Source organism: Gnatocerus cornutus, chromosome 3 (assembly GCF_029298725.1).
Source record: "Gnatocerus cornutus isolate USDA-ARS CGAHR chromosome 3, icGnaCorn1.1, whole genome shotgun sequence".
Taxonomy (NCBI): Eukaryota; Metazoa; Arthropoda; class Insecta; order Coleoptera; family Tenebrionidae; genus Gnatocerus; species Gnatocerus cornutus.
This window is the reverse complement of record NC_142235.1, coordinates 20,692,188-20,718,324: the sequence shown is the minus strand read 5'-3', so window position 1 is coordinate 20,718,324 and position 26,137 is coordinate 20,692,188. Positions and strand designations below refer to the sequence as shown.

General features: G+C 40.4%; 5 protein-coding genes across 6 annotated transcripts; 3 read left to right on the top strand and 2 right to left on the bottom strand.

Moving 5' to 3' along the window:
- Positions 1 to 361: 361 nt before the first annotated feature.
- Positions 362 to 1,606, top strand: LOC148178019 (alpha-tocopherol transfer protein-like). Its single transcript, XM_088032374.1, has 4 exons — positions 362 to 644; positions 692 to 1,215; positions 1,257 to 1,359; positions 1,407 to 1,606. Exons 1-4 carry the CDS (start codon positions 503 to 505, stop codon positions 1,553 to 1,555), a joined length of 918 nt encoding a protein of 305 aa, XP_087888500.1. The 5' UTR covers positions 362 to 502; the 3' UTR covers positions 1,556 to 1,606.
- A 2,445-nt stretch (positions 1,607 to 4,051) lies between these two features.
- On the bottom strand, positions 4,052 to 5,148 carry LOC148178018 (alpha-tocopherol transfer protein-like). The gene is made up of 4 exons (XM_088032763.1): positions 5,000 to 5,148; positions 4,432 to 4,955; positions 4,282 to 4,384; positions 4,052 to 4,236 (listed from the first exon to the last, which is right to left on the bottom strand). Exons 1-4 carry the CDS (start codon positions 5,142 to 5,144, stop codon positions 4,088 to 4,090), a joined length of 921 nt encoding a protein of 306 aa, XP_087888889.1. The 5' UTR covers positions 5,145 to 5,148; the 3' UTR covers positions 4,052 to 4,087.
- A 3,235-nt stretch (positions 5,149 to 8,383) lies between these two features.
- LOC148178017 (alpha-tocopherol transfer protein-like) lies at positions 8,384 to 9,558 on the top strand. The gene is made up of 4 exons (XM_088032756.1): positions 8,384 to 8,565; positions 8,610 to 9,133; positions 9,181 to 9,283; positions 9,328 to 9,558. Exons 1-4 carry the CDS (start codon positions 8,421 to 8,423, stop codon positions 9,474 to 9,476), a joined length of 921 nt encoding a protein of 306 aa, XP_087888882.1. The 5' UTR covers positions 8,384 to 8,420; the 3' UTR covers positions 9,477 to 9,558.
- A 2,017-nt stretch (positions 9,559 to 11,575) lies between these two features.
- LOC148178016 (retinol-binding protein pinta-like) lies at positions 11,576 to 14,299 on the bottom strand. Its single transcript, XM_088033183.1, has 7 exons — positions 14,081 to 14,299; positions 12,725 to 12,903; positions 12,408 to 12,567; positions 12,110 to 12,362; positions 11,955 to 12,065; positions 11,804 to 11,906; positions 11,576 to 11,767 (listed from the first exon to the last, which is right to left on the bottom strand). The coding sequence occupies exons 2-7, from the start codon at positions 12,852 to 12,854 to the stop codon at positions 11,619 to 11,621; spliced, it is 906 nt and encodes a 301-aa protein (XP_087889309.1). The 5' UTR covers positions 12,855 to 12,903; positions 14,081 to 14,299; the 3' UTR covers positions 11,576 to 11,618.
- A 569-nt stretch (positions 14,300 to 14,868) lies between these two features.
- ACC (acetyl-CoA carboxylase) lies at positions 14,869 to 25,485 on the top strand. 2 transcript variants are annotated; one of them, XM_088033181.1, is made up of 13 exons: positions 14,869 to 15,013; positions 15,305 to 15,560; positions 16,618 to 16,735; positions 17,048 to 17,296; positions 18,124 to 18,304; positions 18,364 to 22,187; positions 22,533 to 22,734; positions 22,782 to 23,485; positions 23,531 to 23,795; positions 23,846 to 24,039; positions 24,093 to 24,728; positions 24,774 to 24,944; positions 24,994 to 25,485. In XM_088033181.1, the coding sequence occupies exons 1-13, from the start codon at positions 14,935 to 14,937 to the stop codon at positions 25,255 to 25,257; spliced, it is 7,143 nt and encodes a 2,380-aa protein (XP_087889307.1). In that variant the 5' UTR covers positions 14,869 to 14,934; the 3' UTR covers positions 25,258 to 25,485. The 2 variants fall into 2 exon arrangements, with proteins under 2 accessions (XP_087889307.1, XP_087889308.1); XM_088033182.1 differs by lacking the exons at positions 14,869 to 15,013; positions 15,305 to 15,560 and adding an exon at positions 15,652 to 16,536.
- The last annotated feature ends 652 nt before the right edge of the window (positions 25,486 to 26,137 follow it).

The following is a 26,137-nucleotide window of genomic DNA, read 5'->3' as shown; positions in this document are numbered from 1 at the left end:
CGTGTGCAAAATTTTATTAAGATCAGGAGATAATAGGAGATTTCAACAAAAAAAAATATTAAGCGACGAACCCACAACACTGAAACTTTTTTGTAGAGCTGTGGAAAATGAAGCACCAAGAAGATTCGATGTCTTCAGCATCGCATTGCAAGGGTTAACATGACTGAAAATTGTCTTCATCGAGACTCATAAGAACTGTAAGAAGTGTTAACATTGTCAGTTAAAAAAATTCGTAGTAGCTATAATTTGTTGTTTACAAAGAACTAATCACCATTTTAATTACCAGTAATTCTAGTTTAAATTGCATTTCAAAAAGACTAGGAAGTCCTTGAACTTGTGAAAACTAGTTTAGGTACATATAAAAACTGACTTTGTTTTAAAATACGTTTTCCTGACAATTAAAAAACAATTTCCAGGTAAAGGTAAACAAGAAAAAAAAAGTCAAAGCACCAGTGTGAAACTAGGTGCAACGTGAAGAAGTAACACTTTAACAAAAAACACAATGACTCCGTGGCTCATAGTCCCCGAAGACATGCTGTCTCTGGTAGCCCAACACTACAACCGAACTGTACCATCCCTCCTGGAGGACGTCGCCACGCTTAAGAACTGGATGAAGACACAACCCCACCTCCCGGAGATCCTCGGTGAGCTCGACACCTCCATAACTCGCGCATGACTTTTTTTTCTTCAGACGACAAACACCTCCAGAACTTCTTAACTCTCAACAAGTGCAGTGTTGAACGAGCGAAGCAAAGAATCGACATGTACTACACGCTGCGAAACAAAGTTCCAGAGGTTTACACCCAGATGAACCCGCAGAGTGTCGCTTTCCAAGAAACGGGAAAATTGGCGTGTTGGGTGGCTCTTCCAAAGGTCACTCCGGAGTTTTACAGAGTCTGGATAATGAAAAGTCTGGATTTGGAGAGGTTTGAGAAGATGGAGCCGTTTCTTATTATGGCCCAAGTTTGGGTGCTGCAAGAAATGAGGTTTCGAGAAGACGTCATGTTTGGAGAGGTCATCATCATTGATGTTAAAGGTATGACCTTGGCGTTGATGTCCAAGTTTACTCTTCCTGTGGTTACGAAGATGTTTATGATCTACGAGAAAGTCCTGTCGTTCCCGATGAAACAGTTCTATCTGGTCAACAGTCCTGGATACATAGGAAGCTTCTTAACAATCCTAAAAACCGTCATCAAACCAAAGATATTTAACCGGGTGAGTTGGCAGCACTGTATCTTCTCATTCCGGGATTTCAGATCAAAGTTTGTCAAGATACCAGTATCCTGAGGGAAGTCTTACCGCGACAGTGTCTCCCGAAGGACTACGGTGGGGACGAAAAGTCCGTGGAGGAGCTCTTCGGTAAGACTGGGAGTTGAAGTCTCCCCTCATCTCATTTGTTGTTGCAGAGGTGGAGAAAATAAAGATGAGGGAGTACCAGAAACGGTGCGACCAGCTTCTTGGAATGAAAGTCGATGAAGGTCTTCGGCCGGAGAAGCTGGAGAATGATGAGGTGTTGGGGTTCCACGGGAACTTCAAGAAGCTTGATGTGGACTAATTAACGTGTTTTTGTACGAATTTTGTTGGGAAATATAAAAATTATGCTGAATCGGTCTGATAGTTTGGGAGATAAGAGGAGAATTCAACTAAAAAAATAAGCGACGAACCCACAACACGGAGTGACTTTGACTAGTTATACAGAATGATCAATTGAAGATTTTATCTAGTGGGTGGGACCGCACGTATGTCTGAGCTCGACGGTAAAACGTGAAATAACTCACGGATTTTGGGGAATGACGGATATCTAGACATACGTTCGGAGAGTAAGCTCACTCGACTGAAAAAATAAACAAAGGTTATTTATTTTAAACAGATTATTAACTCTATCAAATTGCAAAATTATAGAGCAAAAAACTATAATTTAAAAAATTTTTGTTGTTACGAACAAGTTATTAAAATTACAATTTATTCCCAAACACCAAATTTTAACAAAAAATGTTTTTTTTGTTAAAATTTGGTGTTTGGGAATAAATTGTAATTTTAATAATTTGTCAACACCAAGAACTGATCCAATAAATTTTCTTTTACGAACAAGCAAAAATTGACAACATCTTTGTCTAAAATTATTATATTATATTATATTATATTATTATTACTATTTTCTTGAATTGTTTATTAACTCCACCAAATTTCAAAATTGTAGAGCAAGAGACTTCAATTTTAGAAAATTTTATTTTTTAGAACAAGCAAAAATTGTCGACATCTTTGTCTAAAATTCGTAATTTTAGTAATTTTAGTGCTACAGCTACGAAATTTAGGGAAGTTACTCTTCTTGAATGGTTTATTAACTCTATCAAATTTCAAAACTGTAATGCAACAGACTCCAATTTTAAAAATTTTATTTTTTAGAATTAGCAAAAATTGACGACATGTTTGACAAAAATTTGTAATTTTGGTAATTTTAGTGCTACAACTACGAAATTTAGGGAGGTAACTTATTTTGGATAGTTTATTAACTCCACCAAATTTCTAAATTGTAGAGCAAAAAACCCCAATTTTAGAAATTTTTATTTTATAAAATAAGCAAAAATTGACCACATTTTTGTCTAAAATTTGTAACTTTGGTAATTTTAATGTTACAGCTACGAAATTTGGGGAAGTTACTTTCCTTAAATAGTTTAATAACTCCACCAAATTTCAAAATTGTAGAGCAAAAAACTCCAATTTTAGAAATTGTTATTTTTTAGAACAAGCAAAAATTGACCACATCTTTGTCTAAAATTCGTAACTTTGGTAATTTTAGTGCTACAGCTACGAAATTTAGGGAAGTTACTCTTCTTGAATGGTTTATTAACTCTATCAAATTTCAAAACTGTAATGCAACAGACTCCAATTTTAAAAATTTTATTTTTTAGAATTAGCAAAAATTGACGACATGTTTGATAAAAATTTGTAATTTTGGTAATTTTAGTGCTACAACTACGAAATTCAAGGAGGTAACTTATTTTAGATAGTTTATTAACTCCACCAAATTTCTAAATTGTAGAGCAAAAAACTAAAATTTTAGAAATTTTTATTTTATAAAATAAGCAAAAATTGACCACATCTTTGTCTAAAATTCGTAACTTTAGTAATTTTAATGTTACAGCTACGAAATTTGGGGAAGTTACTTTTCTTAAATAGTTTAATAACTCCACCAAATTTCAAAATTGTAGAGCAAAAAACTCCAATTTTAGAAATCGTTATTTTTTAGAACCAGCAAAAATTGTACCACATCTTTATCTAAAATTTGTAACTTTGGTATATTTAGTGCTACAACTACGAAATTTGGGGAAATTACTCTTCATGAACAGTTTATTAACTCCACCAAATTTTAAAATTGTAGAGCAAAAGACTCCAATTTTAGAAGTTTTTATTTTTTAGAACAAGCAAAAATTGACCACATCTTTGTCTAAAATTCGTAACTTTGGTAATTTTAGTGCTACAGCTATGAAATTTAGGGAAGTTACTCTTCTTAAATGGTTTATTAACTCTGTCAAATTTCAAAACTGTAATGCAACAGACTCCAATTTTAAAAATTTTATTTTTTAGAATTAGCAAAAATTGATGACATGTTTGACAAAAATTTGTAATTTTGGTAATTTTAGTGCTACAACTACGAAATTCAGGGAGGTAATTTATTTTGGATAGTTTATTAACTCCACCAAATTTCTAAATTGTAGAGCAAAAATCCCCAATTTTAGAAATTTTTATTTTATAAAATAAGCAAAAATTGACCACATCTTTGTCTAAAATTCGTAACTTTAGTAATTTTATTGCTAGAGCTACGAAATTTGGGAAAGTTACTCTTCTTGAATAGTTTATAAACTCCACCAAATTTCAAAATTGTAGAGCAAGAGACTCCAATTTTAGAAATTTTTGTTTTTACGAACAAGCAAAAATTGACCACATCATTGGCTAAAATTCGTAATTTTGGTAATTTTAGTGCTACAACTATGAAATTCAGGGAAATTATTTTTTTTGAATAGTTTATTAACTCCATCAAATTGCAAAATTGTATAACAAAACTTTTATTTGACAACAAGAGAGTTTAGTCAACATCGAGCTTCTTAAAATTCCCATGGAACCCCAAAACGTCGTCATTTTTCAGTTTTCCGGGCCTCAACTCCTCGTCGACTTTCATCCGCAACAACTCCTCAAACCGGCCCTGGTATTCCCCCATCCTAATTCTGGCAATTTCTGGAAACGAGAAGTCAACCCGTGAACTGGAAACTTGACAATTACCAAAGAGCTCCTGCACGGATTTTTCGTCCCCGCCGTAGTCCTTCGGGATGCATTCTCTTGGCAAAGATTCCCTCAGGATGCTCGTGTCTTGGCACACTTTGATCTGATAATAAAATCGGTAATGGGGTGAAAACAGTGCTGCCAACTTACCCGTTCGAAAAGTTTCGGTTTTATAAAATTCTTCATCAGTTTTAGAATGAGTTCGATGAAAGGAGGACTGTTGACAATGAAGCACTTTTTCATTGGAAACGAAAGGATTTTTTCGTAGACGGTGAGGATCTTCATTACCACAGGAGGAGCGAACTTTGGCATCATTGACAAAGTGAATCCATCAAGATCGTAAATATGTAAATCTCCAAACATGACGTCCTCTTTCAATCGAACTTCTTGGAGTAGATTCACCTGGGATGCTAAATGAAAAAAATCTGATTTCTCGGCTTTGCTTTTATCAAGGATTTTGAAGATCCAAATCCTGTGCATTTCTTCGGTTATCTTAGGAACTGGTATCCAACACGCGATCTCTGCTGTGTGTTTAATGGCGTCACAACTGGGGTCCATGTTGTCGAAAATCTCCGGAATTCGCGCCCTCAGAGTGTAGTAATTATCGATTTTCTCTTTGGCTTTCTCAACACTGCACTTGTTGAGAAGGAGAAAATTCTCGATTCTTTTATCATCTAAAACGAGCGGATTATTGAAATCGCAATGTTGTACAACTCACCGAGAGTCTCTGGAAGGTGAAGTTGAGTTTTCATCCACTTCTTAAGAGTGGCGACGTCTTCAAGCAGAGATGGAACTGTTCGTTGGTGCAGCTGAGCCACCAAAGAGAGCATGTTGGTTGGAACTATAATCCAAGGAGTTGCCATTGTTGTAGTGAAAAAAAAAAGGAATTGTTACCATTTATATCAGTGACGTCTCCTTGATAACTCCGCAAATAAACAAATTCTAAGTAATTCATATTAATTTCTAATTTTATCAACAGGTTTAGCATTTGTTTAGTGGAAATTCTAGCATAAAAAGTTATTTTCATTGATCGACATAGTTGCCAAGTGCTTATACATTTAATTAGTTTTGTTTTTTTTTTGTTGTTATATTTTTCCAGGTTAATTAAAAAAGTCAATCAATTTACATTCTACGATAATTGAATTAATTGAAAATAGTCCCTCAGGACGTTTGTATAAGACATTTGGTTCTACAGGTCCCTCAGGAACTTTCAGTCAATTTGTTCAAAAGCTCAGAGATCTGAATTTTAATCGCTTCTAATTTCTTTATTTGTAAACGTGCGTTAAAAATTGACCCCGTTTTGGGTCTGAGTGAAATTCTGCGTAAATTGAGTAAAATGAGATCTTTTAGAAATGTTTCTTTTCAAGTTCAAGCAAAAATTGACGACATCTTCTAGTAAAATTTGTACTTTTGGTAATTTTAGTGCTACAGCTATGAAATTTGGGGAGGATACTCTTTTTAAATTGTTTATAAACTCTACTAAATTTCAAAATTGTAGAGCAAAAGACTCCAATTTCAAAAATTTTTATTTCTTAAAACAAGCAAAAATTGACCACATCTTTGGCTAAAATTCGTAATTTGCACAATTCTAAAGCTACCGCTACGAAATTTGGGAAAGTTACTTTCTTTGATTTAATTATTAACTCCCCAAAATTTCAAAATTGTAGAGCAAAAGACTCAAATTTTAGTAATTTTTATTTTTAAGAACAAACAAAAATTTACATCTTGGGCTAAAATTCGTAATATTTGTAATTCTAGAGCTACAGCTACGGAATTTGAGGAAGTTACTCCTTTTGAATAAATTATTGACTCCACCAAATTTCAAAATTGTAGAGCAGTAGACTCAAATTTTAGGAATTTTTATTTTTAAAAACAGGCAAAAATTGAGGGCATCTTTGGCTAAAATTCGTAATTTTGGTAATTTTACGGCTACAACAATGCAATTTGAGGAAATCACCCTTTTTGAATGGTTTATTAACTCCACCTAATTTTAAAATTGTAGACCAAAACACTCAAATTTTAGGAATTTTTATTTTTTAAATTAAGCAAAAAGTGATATCTTAGGCTAAATTAATAAATAAAATTCGTAATTTTGGTTATTTTAGTGCTACAGGTATGAAATTTCGGCAAGTTGTTTTATTTGAACAGTTTATTAACTATACCAAATTGAAAAATTGAAGAGCAAAAGACTACAATTTTAGGAATTTTTATTTTTAAGAACAAGCAAAAATTGACGACATCTTTGGCTACAATTCGTAATTGTGGTAATTTTAGGGGTACAACTATGCAATTTGGGAAAATTACTCTATTTGAATAGTTTATTAACTTCACCAAATTTCAAAATTGTAGAGTAAAAGACTCAAATTTAGGAATTTTTACTTTTAAAAACAAGCAAAAATTGAATGCATTTTTGGCTAAAATTCATAATTTTGGTAATTTTAGGGCTACAACTATGCAATTTGGGGAAATTACTCTTTTTGAATGGTATAATTACTCCACCAAATTTCAAAATTGTAGAGCAAAACACTCAAATTTTAAGAATTTTTATTTTCAAAATTAAGCAAAAATTTATATCTTTGGCTAAATTAATAAATAAAATTTGTAATTTTGGTTATATTAGTGCTACAACTATGAAATTTGGGCAAGTCGCTTTATTTGAACAGTTTATTAACTTTACCAAATTGAAAAGTTGTAGAGCAAAAGACTACAATTTTAAAAAATTTTGTTTATAGGAACAAGCAAAAATTGACCACATCTCTGACTAAAATTCGTAATTTTGATAATTTTAGGGCTACAACTATGCAATTTAAGGAAATTACTCTTTTTAAATAGTTCATTAACTCCACCAAATTTCAAAATTGTGGCGCATAAAACTCAAATTTTAGAACTTTTTATTTCTTAGAACAAGCAAATATTGACGCCATCTTTAGCCAAAATTCGTAACTTTGGTAATTGGAGTCCTACAGCTATAAAATTTGGGCAAGTTGTTTTATTTGAACAGTTTATTAACTATACCAAATTGAAAAATTAAAGAGCAAAAGACTACAATTTTAGGAATTTTTATTTTTAAGAACAAACAAAATTTGACATCTTTGGCTAAAATTCATAATTTTGGTAATTTTAGGGCTACAACTATGCAATTTGGGAAAATTACTCTATTTGAATAGTTTATTAACTTCACCAAATTTCAAAATTGTAGAGTAAAAGACTCAAATTTAGGAATTTTTATTTTTAAAAACAAGCAAAAATTGAATGCATTTTTGGCTAAAATTCATAATTTTGGTAATTTTAGGGCTACAACTATGCAATTTGGGGAAATTACTCTTTTTGAATTGTATATTAACTCCACCAAATTTCAAAATTGTAGAGCGAAACATTCAAATTTTAAGAATTTTTATTTTCAAAATTAAGCAAAAATTGATATCTTTGACTAAATTAATCAATAAAATTTGTAATTTTGGTTATTTTAGTGCTACAACTATAAAATTTGGGCAAGTCGCTTTATTTGAACAGTTTATTAACTATACCAAATTGAAAAGTTGTTGAGCAAAAGACTACAATTTTAGAAATTTTTATTTTTTAGAACAAGCAAAAATTGACGACATCCTTGCCTAAAATTCGTAACTTTGATAATTTTAATGCTACTGCTACAAAATTTGGATGAGTAACTCATTTAACTCCATCAAATTTCAAAATTGTAGAGCAAAAGCTTCAAATTTTAGAAATTTTTCTTTTTACGAATAAGCAAAAATTGACCACTTCTTTGGCTAAATTCGTAATTTTGGTAATTTTAGGACTACAATTATGAAATTTGGGGAAATTAATCTTTTTGAATGGTTCATTATCTCCACCAAATTTCAAAATTGTAGAGCAAAACATTCAAATTTTAGGAATTTTTATTTTTAAAATAAAGCAAAAATTGATATCTTTGGCTAAATTAATAAATAAATTTCATAATTTTGTTTATTTTAGTGCTACAAATAATGATGTTTGATGCTAAAATTTTTACCAAATACATGATATTTCTATCGGTAAAATTAGAAATATGAAATAATTGGAATATATTTATTTGCTGTGTAATCAAGGAGACGTCACTTAACCATATAAATGGTAACGACTTCACTTTTTTCACTACAACAATGGCGACTTCTTGGATTATAGTTCCAGCCAACATGCTCTCTTTGGTGGCTCATCAATACCAACGAACAGTTCCATCTCTGCGTGAAGACGTCACCACTCTTAAGAATTGGATGGAAACTCAACTTCACCTTCCAGAGACTCTCGGTGAGTTGTACAACATCGCGATTTCAATAATCCGCTCGTTTTAGATGATAAAAGAATCGAGAATTTCCTTCTTCTCAACAAGTGCAGTGTTGAGAAAACCAAAGAGAAAATCGATAATTACTACACTCTGAGGGCGCGGATTCCAGATATTTTCGACAATATGGACCCCAGTTGTGACGCCATTAAACACACAGCAGAGATCGCGTGTTGGATACCAGTTCCTAAGATAACCGAAGAAATGCACAGAATTTGGATCTTTAAAATCCTTGATAAAACCAAGGCTGAGGAATTAGATTTGTTACATTTAGTTTCCCAGGTCAATTTACTTCAAGAAGTTCGATTGAAAGAAGACGTCATGTTTGGCGACTTACATATTTACGATCTTGACGGATTGACTTTTTCAATGATGTCAAAATTCTCTCCTCCTGTGCTAATGAAGATTCTGACCGTCTATGAAAAAATCCTGTCGTTTCCAATGAAAAAGTGCTTCATTGTCAACAGTCCTCCTTTCATCGAACTCATTCTAAAACTGATGAAGAATTTAATAAAACCGAAACTTTTCGAACGGGTAAGTTGGCAGCACTGTTTTCACCCCATCACCGATTTTATTATCAGATCAAAGTGTGCCAAGACACGAGCATCCTGAGGGAATTCCTGCCAAGAGAATGCATCCCGAAGGACTACGGCGGGGACGAAAAATCCGTGCAGGAGCTCTTCGGTAATTGTCAAGTTTCCAGTTCACGGGTTGATTTCTCGTTCCAGAAATTGCCAGAATTAGGATGGGGGAATACCAGGGCCGGTTTGAGGAGTTGTTGCGGATGAAAGTCGACGAGGGGTTGAGGCCCCAAAAACTGGAAAATGACGACGTTTTGGGGTTCCATGGGAATTTTAAGAAGCTCGATGTTGATTAAACTGTCATGTTGTTAAACAAAGTTAATAAACAACAATTCAAAAAAAGTAATTTCCCTAAATTGTATAGTTGTAGCACTAAAATTACCAAAGTTACAAATTTTTGCCACAAATTTTGGATTGTTCTAAGAAATAAAAATTTCTAAAAATTGAGTCTTTTGCTCTACAATTTTGCAATTTAATAGAGTTAATAAACTATTTAAGAGAGTAAGTTTCCCAAATTTCATAGTTATAGTACTAAAATTACTAAAACTACGAATTTTATCTAAAGATGTGGGCAATTTTTGCTTCTTCTTAAAAATAAAAATTTCTAAAATTTGAGTCTTTTGCTCTACAATTTTGCAATTTGGTAGAGTTAATAAACTATTTAAAGAGAGTAAGTTTCCCAAATTTCATAGCTGTAGTACTAAAATTACCAAAATTACAAATTTTACTATAAGATGTTGTCAATTTTTGCTTGTTTTTAAAAATAAAATTTTCTAAAATTTCAGTCTTTTGCTCTACAATTTTGCAGTTTGGTAGAGTTAATCAACTAAGTTAACAGAGTAACCTCCCAAAATCTCATAGTTGTAGCACTAAAATTACCAAAGTTACGAATTTTTGCCATAGATTTCGTCAATTTTGGCTTGTTCTAAAAAATGAAAATTTCTAAAATTGGAGTCTTTTGCTCTACAATTTCGAAATTTGGTGGAGTTAATAAACAGTTCAAAAAACGTAATCTCCCCAAATTTCATAGTTGTAGCATTAAAATTACCAAAGTTACGAATTTTTGCAAGAGATGTCGTCAATTTTTGGATGTTCTATGAAATAAAAATTTGTAAAAATTGAGTCTTTTGCTCTACAATTTTGCACTTTAGTAGAGTAAATAAACTATTTAATAAGAGTACCCTCTCCAATTTTTATAGCTGTAGCACTAAAATTACCAAAATTACAAATTTTACCAGAAGATGTCGTCAATTTTTGCTTGAGCTTTAAAATAAACATTTTTAAAATATCTCATTTTACTCATTTTACGCAGAACTTCACGGAAAATCTGAAACTGGGTCAGTTTTTAATGTACGTTTACAAATAAAAAAATTAGAAGCGATTAAAATTCGGATACTAATTTTTCAGTTTCAAAACGCCCCATATCTCTAAGACAGATTTAATGCTGCAGTCTTCGGGATCGTTTTTCTCAAGCTTTTTTGCTTAAAGTCCGCTCTCAAGAATTTAAAATTTATTGGTCAATTCTTTTGCAATAAAAAACCCACAGAAACGACAAAAATAAATTAATTCATTGTTTTTTTGGCTACCACTCGTAAACTGTCAGTTGTCAAACCAAAGATCAATTTTCAGTCGAGATGTTTATCCAGTGGGCTGTAACTCTTCGAACGTATGTCTGGAAATCCGTCATTCCCCAACATCCGTCAATTATTTGACGTTTTACTGTCAATTTCAGACATACGTGTCACCTTTATTAGAACATCGCTTGTTTTATTGCTAAAAGTTTGTTATAATATGCCGATAATGTAGAAATATGCGAAATGTAGGCAACACATAAAACATCTAAATGTTTTTGTTTGTTGTTTTTTTTAATCTTCAAAGTTCACGAACGCTATAGACTTCAACTTTTACTGCATTTGACAGTTAAGTTTTTATTTTACAACTTTGAATTCCCAGATAACTGAAAAAAGAGAAACTCGAGCAATTATCCCAACGCATCCACAATTTTTGACAATTGACAACTCTAACGTCAAACCACGCGGAGGTTAAAAAAAGGACGGCATCTTTTTGCAACAGTATTTTTCCCCGAAACAAAAGAAGGGGTCGTCAATCAACGTTGAGTTTTTGAAGTTTTCATAGTGCCGATAATATAGAAATCTGCTGAATGTAGGCAACACAGAATACACCAATATTATTATTATTTTTTAATTTTCAAGATTTATAAGCGCTAGGGACTTTAACTTTTATCGCATTTGATAGTCGAGTTCTTGTTCTAGAAATCCGAATTGACAGATAACTCAAAAGAACAAAACTTGAGAAATTATCCCGGCGCATCCACCATTTTAGAACAATTGACAGATCTAACGTCAAATTACAGGAGGTTAAAAAAAGGACGACATCTTTTTGTAACTATATTTCCCCCCCAAACAAAAGAAGAGTTGTCAATCAACGTTGAGTTTTTTGAAATTTCCATAGCAACCAAACAGATCGTCGTTCTTCAGACTGGCAGGTCTCACGTTTTCGTCAACTTTCAGTGTCTTCAAGTGAGCGAAGAGCTCCTCGTGTTGCTGAAACTGACACTCCAACATTTCTACACAAATTAACGAACTGTACTGAATTGTCCCACCGTTTAATTTTTCCAGAGACGGTCCTGTCCCGCCGTAGTCTTCAGGGACGTACTCTTCGGGAAGTTCGCGATTTAGCACGCTGCAATCTGTGTAGAATTTCATCTGAAAAATGTCAAAGAAGAATTTGTTTGAATCTCGCTAATTGTTTACTCGTTCGGCTAACTTCGGTTTCATTACTTTCTTTGCTAGAGCGACTAACTTCTCGGCTATGGGGGGGCAGTTGATGACGTAGAAACCTTTGAGTCGGCAAGAGTACACTTTCTGTAACCTCAAAATTTATGAAAATTCACCTCTTTTAGTCTCACCTCGTATATTATAATCATGGCCTTGAAAATGACAGTTGGCGTTATCTTAAAATAAAAAGACAGCGGTAGGTTTTGACAGTCGATAATGAAGTACTCTTCGAACATAACGTCGTTTCTTAGTCTGATTTCCGTGATGTTCATTTTGTGACGTAATATGTTGCACGGATCGAGTTTTTCCCCCAAGCTTGGATTTCTCACTTTGAAATAGAAGATTCGGCGATGGTCGAGTAGCTTCGGAAACGGAACGAAGTATCTGAGGTCCCAAAACAGTGAAACGAATAGTTCCAGTGGTACTCACATAATCTCGCGCACTTCCCTCATGTGAGGTAATTTGGGATCAAAGTCGCTGAAGATGTCATCGAGCTCGGTTTTCACGGTGAAGTAGGCGTCGATTTTTTGTTTTGTTTTTTCTACGCTGAACTTGTTGAGGACCAGGAAGTTTTTTATTGTTCTGGGCTCTACAAAGCGCCAATAAGAATTGTTTATTGAAGATTTCATACAAGGTTTTATCCACACAAAAAGTTTGATATTCTAAAATAGTGAATGCCATACAACGTTTTATCCACAATTATTATTACAAGCTCAAATTGTTCGATAAAAAAATGTTGTTTTTACCTAGAATTTCCGGAAAGTGCGGTTGGCTCTTCATCCATTTTTGAAGATTCTCGACATCCTGGTCTAATGACTCGTTCGATTGCCCAAGTTCTTGGATTATGATCGGAAACTGTTGCTCGTCCACTAACATTTTGCGACTGAAACTTTGCTCGAACCATTTAGAACCAGTTTTTTCAAACCTAAATTAGCAAATTATGTATGGATGACCTTGAAGTTGCACTACAGCTGTAAATAAAGGTAAACAAGGCCGCCGGGTGTCTAGATTAGATTTTGTTTACAGAAGATGGGAGAAAAAAATTATTTGGTAATAAATTATTCATGGAATTTGCATAGCCAAACTTAGGTGTGTGTATATAACCACAATAATTAAAAATATTTTTTTTATGACACTTCCGCAAAAAGTGTTCTTTTTTACCCACCGAGGACAAGGACCAGTTGACTTTCATCCCCCTTATTTACCCCCTATCTCAATACCGCCCTTGCCAAAAATTGCGAAAATTTGCAAGTAGCGCCTCTCATCCCTTTTGTTTCGAACACCCCTATTTCTAACCCTGTTAGTTTCGCGTTCTCTGTGGAACCCCCCTAGAAGCGCCCCTCTCTCCCGTCCCGGACCAATTTACCGGCATCCATCCGAATCTAACCAAACAAATGTAGTCCGTCTCAGCCCACTCCGTTGTCTTCATAATCGGTTTTTTTTCAATTAAAAATGTGAATTGTATGCAAAATCGATCGATATTCAATCACTACCTTGAATATTGTTTAAATTATCCACATGAAGTGCCAACGTGATTGTTTTACGGTTATTTTACAGAAATCGGTTGTGGTTATCGGAATTTTGAGGTTATGTGAGTGAAGTTTTTTTTTTCACGGAATTAGGAACAAAATTGGGAATTTCTTAGGTAAGTAACACAATTTCCATCGATTTAAACCCGAAATCGTCGTTCGTACACCGATTAATTATGTAATTAGGGCTAAAACGGCGAATTCTGGCGAGTGACCAAAGCGACCGGCAGCTAATTTTCGCGAATTTTATCCACGCGAGATGTTTTCATGGTATCTTGATCCAATTACACGCTTGCTTGATTATTGCTTTTACCGAATTAAGAAGTTATTGCCCTCGAATTTGACCACGTGACTTCTTATTTCAATATTTAAGCGCTCCAGTTCATGCAACCTTTGCCCTCTTCACAATGTTCTATTATTGGAGGTTCAAGGCCATTTTGACTGTCACTTTTATTACCATGACGTTGACGTCTTGATTGTAAATCACCCACATACCATTAAAATTTTCCGAACATTTGAACATCGTAAAAAAACAATAATCGTAGCAGGCTCTGAGCGCCCAGTCCAATTCACCTCCATCCAGTCGCCTTTCGTTTTATGAATGATTACTCCATCTCTCTCGCACCTTGCATTCTTCCTTAATTAATCATTCTTTCAGGTAAACAAAAGATAATCGCGGAGCTCCAGTCGTTCGACTATGAATTAAAAAAAAACAAAAACACATCAAAACTTTTAAAATCCACGAATGTATTAAATTATCGTGTTGGTTTGTAGTAACGTCAGAGCTCATGATTGGTGGATTGACGTCACCAGTTTGTGAGCTTCAACGCGATTGGTTGGATTTGAACATGCCACATGGTTGTAGACGATCAATTGTTGCGAGTTCATTGTATTTGGTACGAGTCTGAGGTAACTAGATTGGATTCGTCATGTCGTGGATGATGCGATTTTGGGCGATGCAAGGGCTGCTTGATGGTGGGAATGTCAAGGCCTGTTGGGTTTATGACTAGATAAGTGCGATATTGTTTATTGGGCTATAAATTAGGTTTTATCGCTTTACAGAAATAATAGAAACACGCAATTTAAATGACAAATGTGTAAATAATATGGGAATCGCGTTGCCTAATCCCGGCCCCTTTGAACCCAGCCACCTGTTGTTTTATCACTCTTATCAAAAAAATCAAGAACTGATTCTCGCTTGTTTCCCTAGCTACTGCGATCACGATCACACCACTACTTGTTTCCTCATGGCACTCTTCGCGATAAATTTCCTGGTCACTCTATATCCACGCATGTTATCAAATTCTTATTAATGTCAAAACAAGGGTACATCTGCAAGGTCATCCTGGTATCGCTATTATCGACTTTAATTTAGCGAATCTTGGACAGTTTTGAGTCAGTTGCAACTTTGATGTTTTTGATGGTGGATGCTGATTCTAGTTGGTGTTTTGTTTGTGGGTGTTTGTATGTTGGAATTTTGGAGGAGGCTGTGGAAAGAAGAAAGTGGTGAGTTTTGGTTTCAATTGTTATGTAATATTGACTGAGATTTGCAAATGTTTGCAAAATTATGTCTTGGGATGAAGGTCAGGACGGACAATGTCAAACTTTTGAGGTTGAGTGGGCAGTTTGTTGTGGTTAGGTGGCTAGATTGTGGTTGAAAACTGCGAAATCAAGCAGGCGAGACTGTTTTCTGGAAGAAAATGCTTCTTAAAATTAGTCAATTTTTTCCATAAACAAACCACTTAACTAACCTTCGCCAACTATCAAAAAAATTACCCTAAATTGACCAATTTCCAGAAAAACCAGTGCCGGACTGTGAAGAATCCCGGCCCAATCGCACCAAAGAAGAAACTATCGAAATGACTGAAACTGACCAAACCCGCGAAAACGGCGTCCAATGGACCCTCGGAGACGAGTCACGTGAACAAGACGACGTCTTTCCTCAAAATGGGGACATCACCGACAGCTCCCCCCCTGCAGCCCCCTCTGACGGCCAAGGGGGCTTCACTCCAGCCGAACAAAAAGCGTTGATCGAAAAACGGAAACGCCTGAAGTAAGTTAGTGGGGAAAATTTTTCAGAGCCGGACCTGTGTAACCCACTACCACATTATTCACCTGTTGCGATCTCGCCCATTTTAAGTCTTCAGTTGCGTTCGCACAGTCGCGGTGGGTAAAACAAACGAAATCGATCGCGGAGGCAGTGCCTCGTAGGCGTTTGTTTTAGGCAGTGGAGTAAATCTAGTGTGTGAAGGTTTCTAGGTTATGTTGCGGTAACCTCAAAACCTATTTCGGGGGTTTGGGTCAAGTTGGCGAAGGGTGTCAACGTCAACGTGGTCGAAAAAACTAAAAAACAAGTGAAGTTGTCATTTTATTGGACGATTTGATTTTTGGAAAATGTGACGGTCGCGGCGGCCGTGGAAAAGGCCTATTTTTAGACCATTTTGATAAACAATTTGAATAAACAATCATTGCGAAAATGTTTTTGCTATCTTCATTGTTTACATTGACGTAATTTTATTGTTTCTCTTCGCGAAGGCGAAGTAAAAACGGGCGGAAATTCCCACACTTTGTGCCTAAAAAATCACAATAAGTCGAGGTTCTACTGTACGTAAAGTGGAACTTTGACATTGATAAATGAATTGTACTTAATTATCCCATTAAGCTGACTTTGTTACTTAATCACCTTTGGAATCACATTTAAAGCTAATTTTAATAACAATAAATCAACAATAAGTTACAAAACTTTGAAAACCCTCCGCAACGTTTCGGTCTTTCCCTCTCCAGAATCATGGAATGAGTTTTATCGCGTCTTCCTTCTCGTACTTCCTGAGTTACTTTCAATCCGAAGCCATGCTGAAGCGAACGCTAACTCGAAGAAGCAGCAAACGATTCGTCATTGGCGACGAAGACGAACTTACCACCCCCGACATAGAAATAACTGCCGCCGAAAACGTTGATAACAATGATAACGTGCAAAGGGGCGAATGGCTGGCGGAGTCGTCGCGACTCAAGCCAGGGGCGTCTCTTACGTAAGTAACCAAGGGGCTTCCTGTCGTGACTTTTTTTGACAACTTAGGGGTTATGTCATTTGACAAATGTGTCTTTTTCAGGCCCAGTATGTCTCAAGGAACTGTTATGTTGCAAAATCGGCTGCAAGAGAAGGATTTCACCGTCGCGACGCCTGAAGAGTTCGTCAAGCGGTTCAACGGGACCAAAGTTATTAATAAGGTGAGAAAATTGGGGCCGTTTTGACGAGGAACCTTGAAATGGTAATTCGTCGAAAGTGTGGCGACTTGGGGTTCAAGGCGAACCAAACACGTCAATGTTGCATCACAATTTGGAAACTACCAAGACTGGTTTGTGGGTAAATGAACTGAAAAGTACAGTCGAACCTTGATGCAACGGACACTTACGAAATTTGTGTCAACGACATTTAAGAGACACAATTAGAAAAAACAGAAGAATTCCCGCCATGTTTTCGATCTAAAATTCAATTTTTTCCGACTACATAACCTCCAAACTTTTTTTTTTGTTTTGCAGGTACTTATAGCTAACAATGGCATTGCCGCGGTGAAATGCATGCGGTCGGTGCGCCGCTGGTCGTACGAAATGTTCAAAAACGAGCGTGCTGTGCGTTTCGTTGTCATGGTAACACCCGAGGACCTCAAGGCCAACGCCGAGTACATCAAGATGGCCGACCACTACGTCCCCGTGCCTGGCGGTACCAACAACAACAACTACGCCAATGTGGAGCTGATAGTAGACATTGCGACGAGACTGCAAGTTCAGGTCGGTTTTATGTTGGTACAACTGATGTCATACAGCGCGTTTCAAAATGATTATTGTTTATACTGGAGCTCATTGCTGTCGGTTCACTCATTAAAAAGTTAAGTTGGCAGCAGTTTCTAGGGATTTTTATCGGTAGCAGTTGGTAGCACGAGTTCGACCTTGACGCAACTGTGGTTGTCAAAACTTTGAAATCTTTTTTTTTGCAACAAATTTTTATTGATTATCAAAACACTCAACTTTCACAACTTGTTAATCTCAAAACTCGCTACATTCAATTTTCTCCTAGTTTTCTTCTTAAAGAATTGAAAGCCTGACTTACACCCAAGAATTTTCAAAAATTTGCACAGGAGAGGGGATTTATAACAATGAGCTCCATTTTAGTTGGCTTTGGAATATCTGTGTGAACTAATATCCATTCACAAACACAAAAGTTACTAAGGTTGGCCAAAAAAGTCCTAAATTTGCCAGTTGGCAAGAGTGGTAACCATGGTAACTAAATGGGTAGTTGGTGTCTCTAATGTAAAAAGTTCAAATCAAAGTTTCAAAATCGACTAGAATCCAAGGTAATTTGATTTTTATGTTTTGTGGATGGATTTTAGTTGTGTCACTTCGGACTTGTGTCAATAGTGTCACCTGTCAAACGTCAAAATCGGCAAGAAAAAAGTCATTAATTTCAACAATAAACAACAAAATTAGGCAGAGATGAGTTAGCTTTTTGAGTATTTTCAGTATTTTGAGGTTATGCAGCCCACGCTCTAATCGTAATGATTGTAAAACTGTAATTTGCAACTAGGCGACTAGACAATACTAACTGTGAATTTTGATAGGCTGTGTGGGCCGGCTGGGGCCACGCCTCCGAGAACCCGAAGTTACCCGAACTCCTGCACAAAAACGGAATCGCGTTCATTGGCCCCCCCGACAAGGCCATGTGGGCTCTGGGCGACAAAATCGCATCGTCGATCGTCGCTCAAACCGCGGAAATCCCAACGCTGCCGTGGTCCGGTTCCGGTAAGTCGAGCTTCTACTGTACTTGATCCCCAGTTCGAGGTCTCACTGTATTGTTTCAGACCTGAAAGCCCAGTACACAGGCAAGAAGATCAAGATCTCGTCGGACCTCTTCGCGCGCGGTTGCGTCCAGACGGCTGAACAAGGCCTGGCGGCGGCGCAGAAAATCGGCTTCCCCGTCATGATCAAGGCGTCTGAAGGCGGGGGCGGCAAAGGTATCCGGAAGGTGGAGAACGGCGATGACTTTCCGGCGGCGTTCCGCCAGGTTCAAACCGAAATTCCGGGCTCTCCGATTTTTGTTATGAAGTTGGCGAAGTGCGCGCGCCATCTTGAAGTGCAGCTTTTGGCCGACCAATACGGCAACGCCATTTCGCTGTTTGGGCGCGACTGCTCGATCCAGCGCCGCCACCAGAAGATCATCGAGGAGGCGCCGGCGGTGATAGCCGCTCCGTCGGTGTTCGAAGACATGGAGAAGGCGGCCGTGCGATTGGCTAAGATGGTGGGTTATGTCTCGGCCGGTACTGTAGAGTACCTGTATGACACCTCCGGGCATTATTACTTCCTGGAGTTGAACCCCAGGTTGCAGGTGGAGCATCCGTGCACGGAAATGGTGAGCGATGTGAACTTACCGGCGGCGCAGCTGCAGATCGCGATGGGGCTGCCGTTGCACTATATCAAAGACATACGTTTGTTGTACGGGGAGTCCCCCTGGGGGAATTCCGAGATCGATTTCGATCAGCCGAGACACAAACCGCAGCCATGGGGGCACGTCATCGCCGCGAGAATCACCTCAGAGAATCCAGATGAAGGCTTCAAGCCCAGCTCGGGGACGGTGCAGGAGTTGAATTTCCGATCCTCGAAGAATGTCTGGGGGTACTTTTCGGTGGCGGCGTCTGGGGGGCTGCACGAGTTCGCCGACTCCCAGTTCGGGCATTGTTTCTCCTGGGGGGAAAATCGGGAGCAAGCGAGAGAAAACCTAGTGATCGCTTTGAAGGAGTTGTCCATCCGCGGGGACTTCCGCACCACGGTGGAGTACCTCATTACCTTACTAGAGACGAAGAGCTTCCAGGAGAACACTATTGACACGGCGTGGTTGGACATCCTCATCAGCGAGAAGGTGGAGTCCGAGAAGCCCAACGTCATGCTTGGGGTTATGTGTGGGGCGCTTCACATCGCCGACAAGGCCATCACCACTGCGTTCCAAGAGTTTCAAAATTCGCTTGAGCGTGGTCAAATCCAAGGTTCCAACACGCTTAGTAACGTAGTGGACGTGGAGCTCATCCACGGAGGCAACAAGTACAAAGTTCAAGCGACGAAAAGCGGACCCAACACGTACTTCTTAATGATGAACGGAACATTCAAAGAGATTGAGGTCCATCGACTCAACGACGGCGGTGTCTTGCTTTCGGTGGACAGCGCCTCCTTCACCACCTACATGAAGGAAGAAGTGGACAGATATAGAATTGTAATAGGAAATCAGACGTGCGTCTTTGAGAAAGAAAACGATCCGACGATCTTACGGTCACCTTCTGCAGGGAAACTCATCGGGTTCCTCGTTGAAGACGGTGGCCACGTTGAGAAAGGACAAGCGTACGCGGAGATCGAGGTCATGAAGATGGTGATGACGCTCACAGCGAGCGAAAGCGGGAGCATCTTCTACGTTAAGAGACCTGGGGCTGTGTTGGAAGCAGGCGCCGTCTTGGCGTCTCTGGAGTTGGACGACCCTTCCTTAGTCACGAAGGCCTCTTTGTACAAAGGCCCCTTTCCCGAGTTGGACGTGTCCCAACCAGTCTTCTCGGAGAAGCTTCACCACATCCACAACAACTACAAAGCGATCTTGGAGAACACCCTCGCCGGGTATTGCCTCCCGGACCCGTACAACGCTCCACGCCTCCGGGAAGTCATCGAGAAATTCATGTCAAGTCTCCGAGACCCCAGTCTCCCCCTCCTCGAACTCCAGCAAGTGATGGCATCCATCTCCGGGCGGATTCCTCCAGCGGTGGAGAAGAAGATTCGAAGACTTATGAGTTTGTACGAACGCAACATTACAAGTGTGTTGGCCCAGTTCCCCAGCCAACAGATCGCGAGCGTCATCGACAGCCACGCGGCCAGCATGCAGAAGCGCGCCGAACGCGACGGCTTCTTCTTAGCCACCGAAGGAATCGTCCAGCTGGTGCAGCGCTACCGCAACGGGATCCGCGGCCGCATGAAAGTCGCCGTCCAGGAGTTGCTGCGGCAGTATTATGACGTCGAGAGTCAGTTCCTGCAGGGGTCGTACGATAAATGCGTGGCGCTCTTGAGGGAGAAGCACAAGGAAGACATGCAGGTGGTGTTGGCGACGATTTTCTCGCACGCGCAGGTCGCGAAGAAGAACCTTTTGGTGACGATGCTCATTGACCATCTGTGGTCGAACGAGCCGGGGTTGACGGACGAGCTGGCACCGGCGCTCACGGAGTTGACGTCGTTGAACCGTAGTGAACACTCGCGAGTGGCTTTAAGAGCTCGCCAGGTCCTCATCGCCGCTCACCAGCCGGCGTACGAACTCCGGCACAACCAGATGGAGAGCATCTTCTTGTCCGCGGTGGATATGTACGGGCACGAGTTCCACCCGGAGAACCTCCAGAAGCTCATCGTGTCGGAGACGTCGATCTTTGATATTCTTCACGACTTCTTCTACCACGCGAACCGGGCGGTTTGCAACGCTGCCTTGGAGGTGTACGTGCGAAGAGCCTACACCAGCTACGATATCACTTGTCTCCAGCACCTGGAGCTCAGCGGCGAGGTGCCTTTAGTCCACTTCCAGTTTCTTCTTCCTCCAAACCACCCCAACCGCTTGATCAAACTCGATGAGTTCAAAGAACCAGAGGAGGGACCTCGCGTTGTGGACACCTTCCAAAGAACCGGGTGCATGGCGGCGTTCGAAAACTTCCAGGAGTTCGAGCAGTACGCCGATGAGATCCTCGATCTCATCGAAGACTTCGCCAACCCGGCCACCATCTCCGCGAAGGATTTGATCGCGATGGAAAGCGGCTCCGAGTCGCGGAACAGCACGTCGATCAATGTGAGTTTGTCGCTGGATGGCCAAAGAACGTACCCGGAGGAGGAGTGCTTCCACGAGCCCATTCACATCCTCCACGTCGGGATTAAGGATAAAGGTGACTCTGATGATGCCACCATGAGTCGCATCTTCAGCAGCTTTTTCCTGCGGCACAAAGAAGAGTTGGTTAGCCGGAGGATTCGGAGGATTACCTTCGCGGCGTTGAAACACAAGCAAACTCCCAAGTTCTTCACGTTCCGCGCTCGGGACGACTTCAAGGAGGATAAGATTTATAGGCACTTGGAGCCGGCGTGCGCTTTTCAACTCGAGTTGAACAGAATGAGGAATTATAACCTGGAGGCGCTACCAACGTCCAACCAGAAGATGCATTTGTACCTGGGGAAGGCGAAAGGCAATGGCAAAGAAGTCACCGATTACCGCTTCTTCATCAGGAGCATCATCAGACATTCGGATTTGATCACGAAGGAGGCGTCGTTCGAATACCTGCAGAACGAAGGAGAGCGCGTCCTTCTGGAAGCCATGGACGAGCTGGAGGTCGCCTTCTCACACCCGCACTCCAGGAGGACTGATTGCAACCACATCTTCTTGAATTTCGTACCGACTGTTATCATGGATCCGGCGAAGATCGAGGAAGCCGTCACGAGCATGGTGATGCGGTACGGACCCAGACTTTGGAAGTTGAGGGTCCTCCAAGCTGAGCTGAAGATGATCATCAGGTTAGCACCCAACTCGCCCACGCAGACGATTCGGTTGTGTCTGGCCAACGACAGCGGGTACTACCTGGACATCAACATGTACACGGAGGTGGTGGACCCGGACACCGGCGTCGTAAGTTTTCTAAAAGAGACGTAGGTCGGTTCTCACATGACACGTCGACTGTCAGAAAAGGGCCAGTGGCGGAACATGTGGGGATTTGACGCGCGAAATTTCCTCATTCTTCGCGTGTTAAATGGGGTTTTGTTGCATCGGATGGGAGTGGCGTGAGTGTCCATCAATGATACTCAACAAAAAGTGGTGTTTTAACACCTTTCCATTGCGAAATCGAATTAATTAATTTTTGTCGCGAGACCCCACTGGTTTCTACGCCTATGTGTCCACCTCGCGTCAAATTTTCGATGGAGTTCCGACCTACGTCATAAATCATGGGGGCTGTCTTACCAAATTTATTTCTAGATCAAATTCCGGGCGTATGGGAAGAAGCAGGGCCCCATGCATGGCCTCCCCATCTCCACGCCGTACCTAGCCAAAGACTACCTCCAGCAAAAGCGGTTCCAGGCGCAGTCCGCCGGAACGTCGTACGTCTATGATTTTCCGGACATGTTCCGACAGATGGTGGATGCGCAATGGAAACTATACATGATCGAGCGGATTTCCGGTGAGTTCAAGGACGTTACAAACCCCTAACTTTCTTGTGCTCCGCAGAGGAAATTCAGCCCCCAGACAAACTCATGGATTTCGTGGAGCTCATCCTCGACGAGAGCGAGACTCGTCTCATAGAACAGAAGCGAGTTCCCGGAGAAAACAACGTAGGGATGGTGGCCTGGAGGTTGACTCTCTACACTCCGGAGTACCCGGAAGGCAGAGACATCATCGTCATAGCTAACGATATAACGCACCAAATCGGGTCGTTCGGACCGCGCGAAGATAAAGTCTACACCATGGCGAGTGAGATCTCCAGGTCTCTCAAGATCCCGAGGGTGTATATAGCCGCCAACAGTGGCGCTCGCATCGGTCTAGCCGAAGAAGTGAAGAGTCTCTTTAGGATCGCGTGGGAAGACAACAACGAGCCTGATAAAGGCTTCCGATATTTATACTTAACACCGGAAGACTACGCCAAAGTGTCTTCGTTGAACTCGGTGCGCGCGGTCCTCATCGAAGACGAGGGCGAGTCGCGGTATAAACTCACGGATATCATCGGCAAAGACGACGGTTTGGGAGTGGAGAACTTGAGGTACGCGGGGATGATCGCCGGAGAAACATCGAGGGCGTATGACGAGGTGGTCACCATCTCCATGGTCACGTGTCGGGCTATTGGAATCGGCTCCTACGTGGTGCGTCTAGGTCAACGCGTCATCCAAATCGAAAACTCTCACATCATCCTCACGGGTTACAGTGCCTTGAACAAAGTAAGAAAGTCCTCGACTTCTCCAGGTGGTAATTGTGTGTTGCAGCTCTTAGGGCGACAAGTCTACGCGTCTAACAATCAACTTGGTGGCATCCAGATCATGTACAACAATGGAGTGTCGCATAAAGTTGAGCAGAGCGACTTGGATGGCATCGGCACCATCCTCAAGTGGTTGTCGTACGTCGCCAAAGACAAACTGAGTCCTCTTCCTGTGATGGTGCCTGTGGACTCCATCGACAGAGAGGTGGAGTTTATGCCGACGAAGACACCGTACGACCCGCGGTGGATGCTGGAGGGCCGACCATCACCCAGTAAGTCTTCTAACCACCTAGACACTCCCCCTTAACGTTTTTCTTTGGAGGTGACCCCAACAACTGGGAAAGCGGGTTCTTCGACAAAGGCTCGTGGTCGGAAATCATGAAGCCCTGGGCCCAAACCGTCGTCTCTGGACGCGCGCGACTCGGAGGGATTCCAGTGGGCGTCATCGCCGTCGAGACGCGAACTGTGGAGTTGAACCTACCAGCAGATCCCGCGAATTTGGACTCGGAAGCTAAGGTAAAATCAAAGAAGTGATTTCTGGTCTTTTGACACTTTTTTTTGTTTTGCAGACGGTTTCGCAGGCTGGGATGGTGTGGTTCCCAGACTCCGCCTACAAGACCGCCCAGTCCATTCAAGACTTCTCTCGCGAGGACCTCCCTCTGATCATTTTCGCCAATTGGCGCGGGTTTAGCGGTGGGATGAAAGACATGTACGAGCAAATCATGAAATTCGGGGCGTATATAGTGGACGGCCTCCATCGGTACAAGCAACCAATCATAATCTACATTCCGCCCAATGGCGAGCTGAGAGGCGGGGCGTGGGCTGTGGTCGACCCAACCATAAACTCGCGCTACATGGAGATGTACGCGGACCCTGAAGCAAGGGGCGGAGTCTTAGAACCGGAAGGAATAGTCGAAATTAAGTACAAGAAAAAGGACCTGCTGAAGACGATGCACCGGATAGACCCAATCCTCAAGGACCTCGACGAGAAAATCAACAAAATCAACCAAACCCGACCAAGGGAGCGCACTTCGAGTATTTCGAGTATGGTAATCGAACAGAAGAAGTCCCCGGAGGTGTTGGAGTTAGAGATGAAGATCTCAGAACGAGAGAATTTGTTGATGCCAATGTACCATCAGGTGTCAGTGCATTTCGCAGATCTCCACGACACGCCGGAGAGGATGTTGGAAAAGGGGGCGTTACAGGTAAGTGGGCGTGGTCACCAGGGCGGAGTTTACACAAATCCGTAGGATATCGTCGCGTGGAGGAAGTCGCGCACGATTCTGTATTGGCGGTTGCGGCGCCTTCTCCTGCAGGATAAGGTGGTGACGGCGCTGCTAGAAGCCCAGCCCTTGCTTGGAATTGGTCAAGGGGAGGCGATGTTGAGGAGGTGGTTCATCGAAGACAAAGGCGCCACGGAGGTAAGAGTGCCGTCACGAATCACGTCGGTCTAATGTCTGTTGATTTTAGGGGTATAAATGGGACGATAATAAAACAGTGGTGCATTGGATTGAAGAGCAGCTGAAGAGGCCCCAAAGCCAGTCGATAGTCAACCGCAACCTCCACTGTGTTAAGAAGGACGCGGTGATCAACCAAATCAATTCCTCGCTGGAGGAGTGTCCCGATGTGGCCCTCGACGCCGTGGTGAACATCATCCAGAAGCTATCAGACAACCAAAAAGCTGAAGTCATTCGAACTCTCTCTCAATTAGGGTCTGGGGAAAACGCAGAGTAGCGCCAGCGACAAGTTTTTATGTTCGAAAAGTGATCTATTTTTACTAAAGTTTACAATAAGACTTATTTTTAATGAAGTGTAAATAGGTTACGTGCTTTATTTATGTAAAAATTGTTATATTTATTTTTCCACGCGGAAGAGATAGGTGTTAGGAGCATTTGTTAATTGTTAATGAATTTATTTCTAGCCAAAGGCCTGAATTTGTTATGAAATAAATATTTTTGAGTAGTTTTTGTTTTTTTAAACGTATGATCCAATAAAAAGGGCGTGTCTTGGGCGAAGGGGGGCGTGTCTTAGAAAGGACAAGGCGTGTTTTGGAGGAAAGGGGGGGGGGTATCTTGGCGACGAAAAGGCGTGGTTTAGAGAATAAAGAAGTAGTTTGACGGACAAGAGGCGTGGTTTGAAGAAAAAAAGGGGGGCGTGGTATAGAAAATAGGAGGCGATTAATAATTTCCGGTTGATTCGGGATCGTGAAAATTTTGGGGGCTTATATCTCGGAAACGGTGGGTTTGACGAGGAACAAAACTATGTAAAAAAAGATGCGTCTTAAAGAGTGCTATCGAATGGAATGTGGATTTTTGCAATAAGGTGCAACCAACCCCACAATGTGGTCAATTTTTTAAAAATTGCCAAAAACGGCCAAACCGTTGAAAAGAAATATGACATATGATATATATTTGGAATCAGTATTTAATTCTGCGTCGTTTGAGGTGCGACTCGACAAATTCTAAAAAACTACCTTTGAGGTGTATTAAAGCTAGAGGGATGATTTTTGGTGCCAACACTCGGGTGAACCAGCTTTTTAAGGTGGTGGTGTTAAAACATTTTTTTGTCGCTTAGTTTCGGAGATATCGACCTTCTTCTGGAAATCCACTATCAC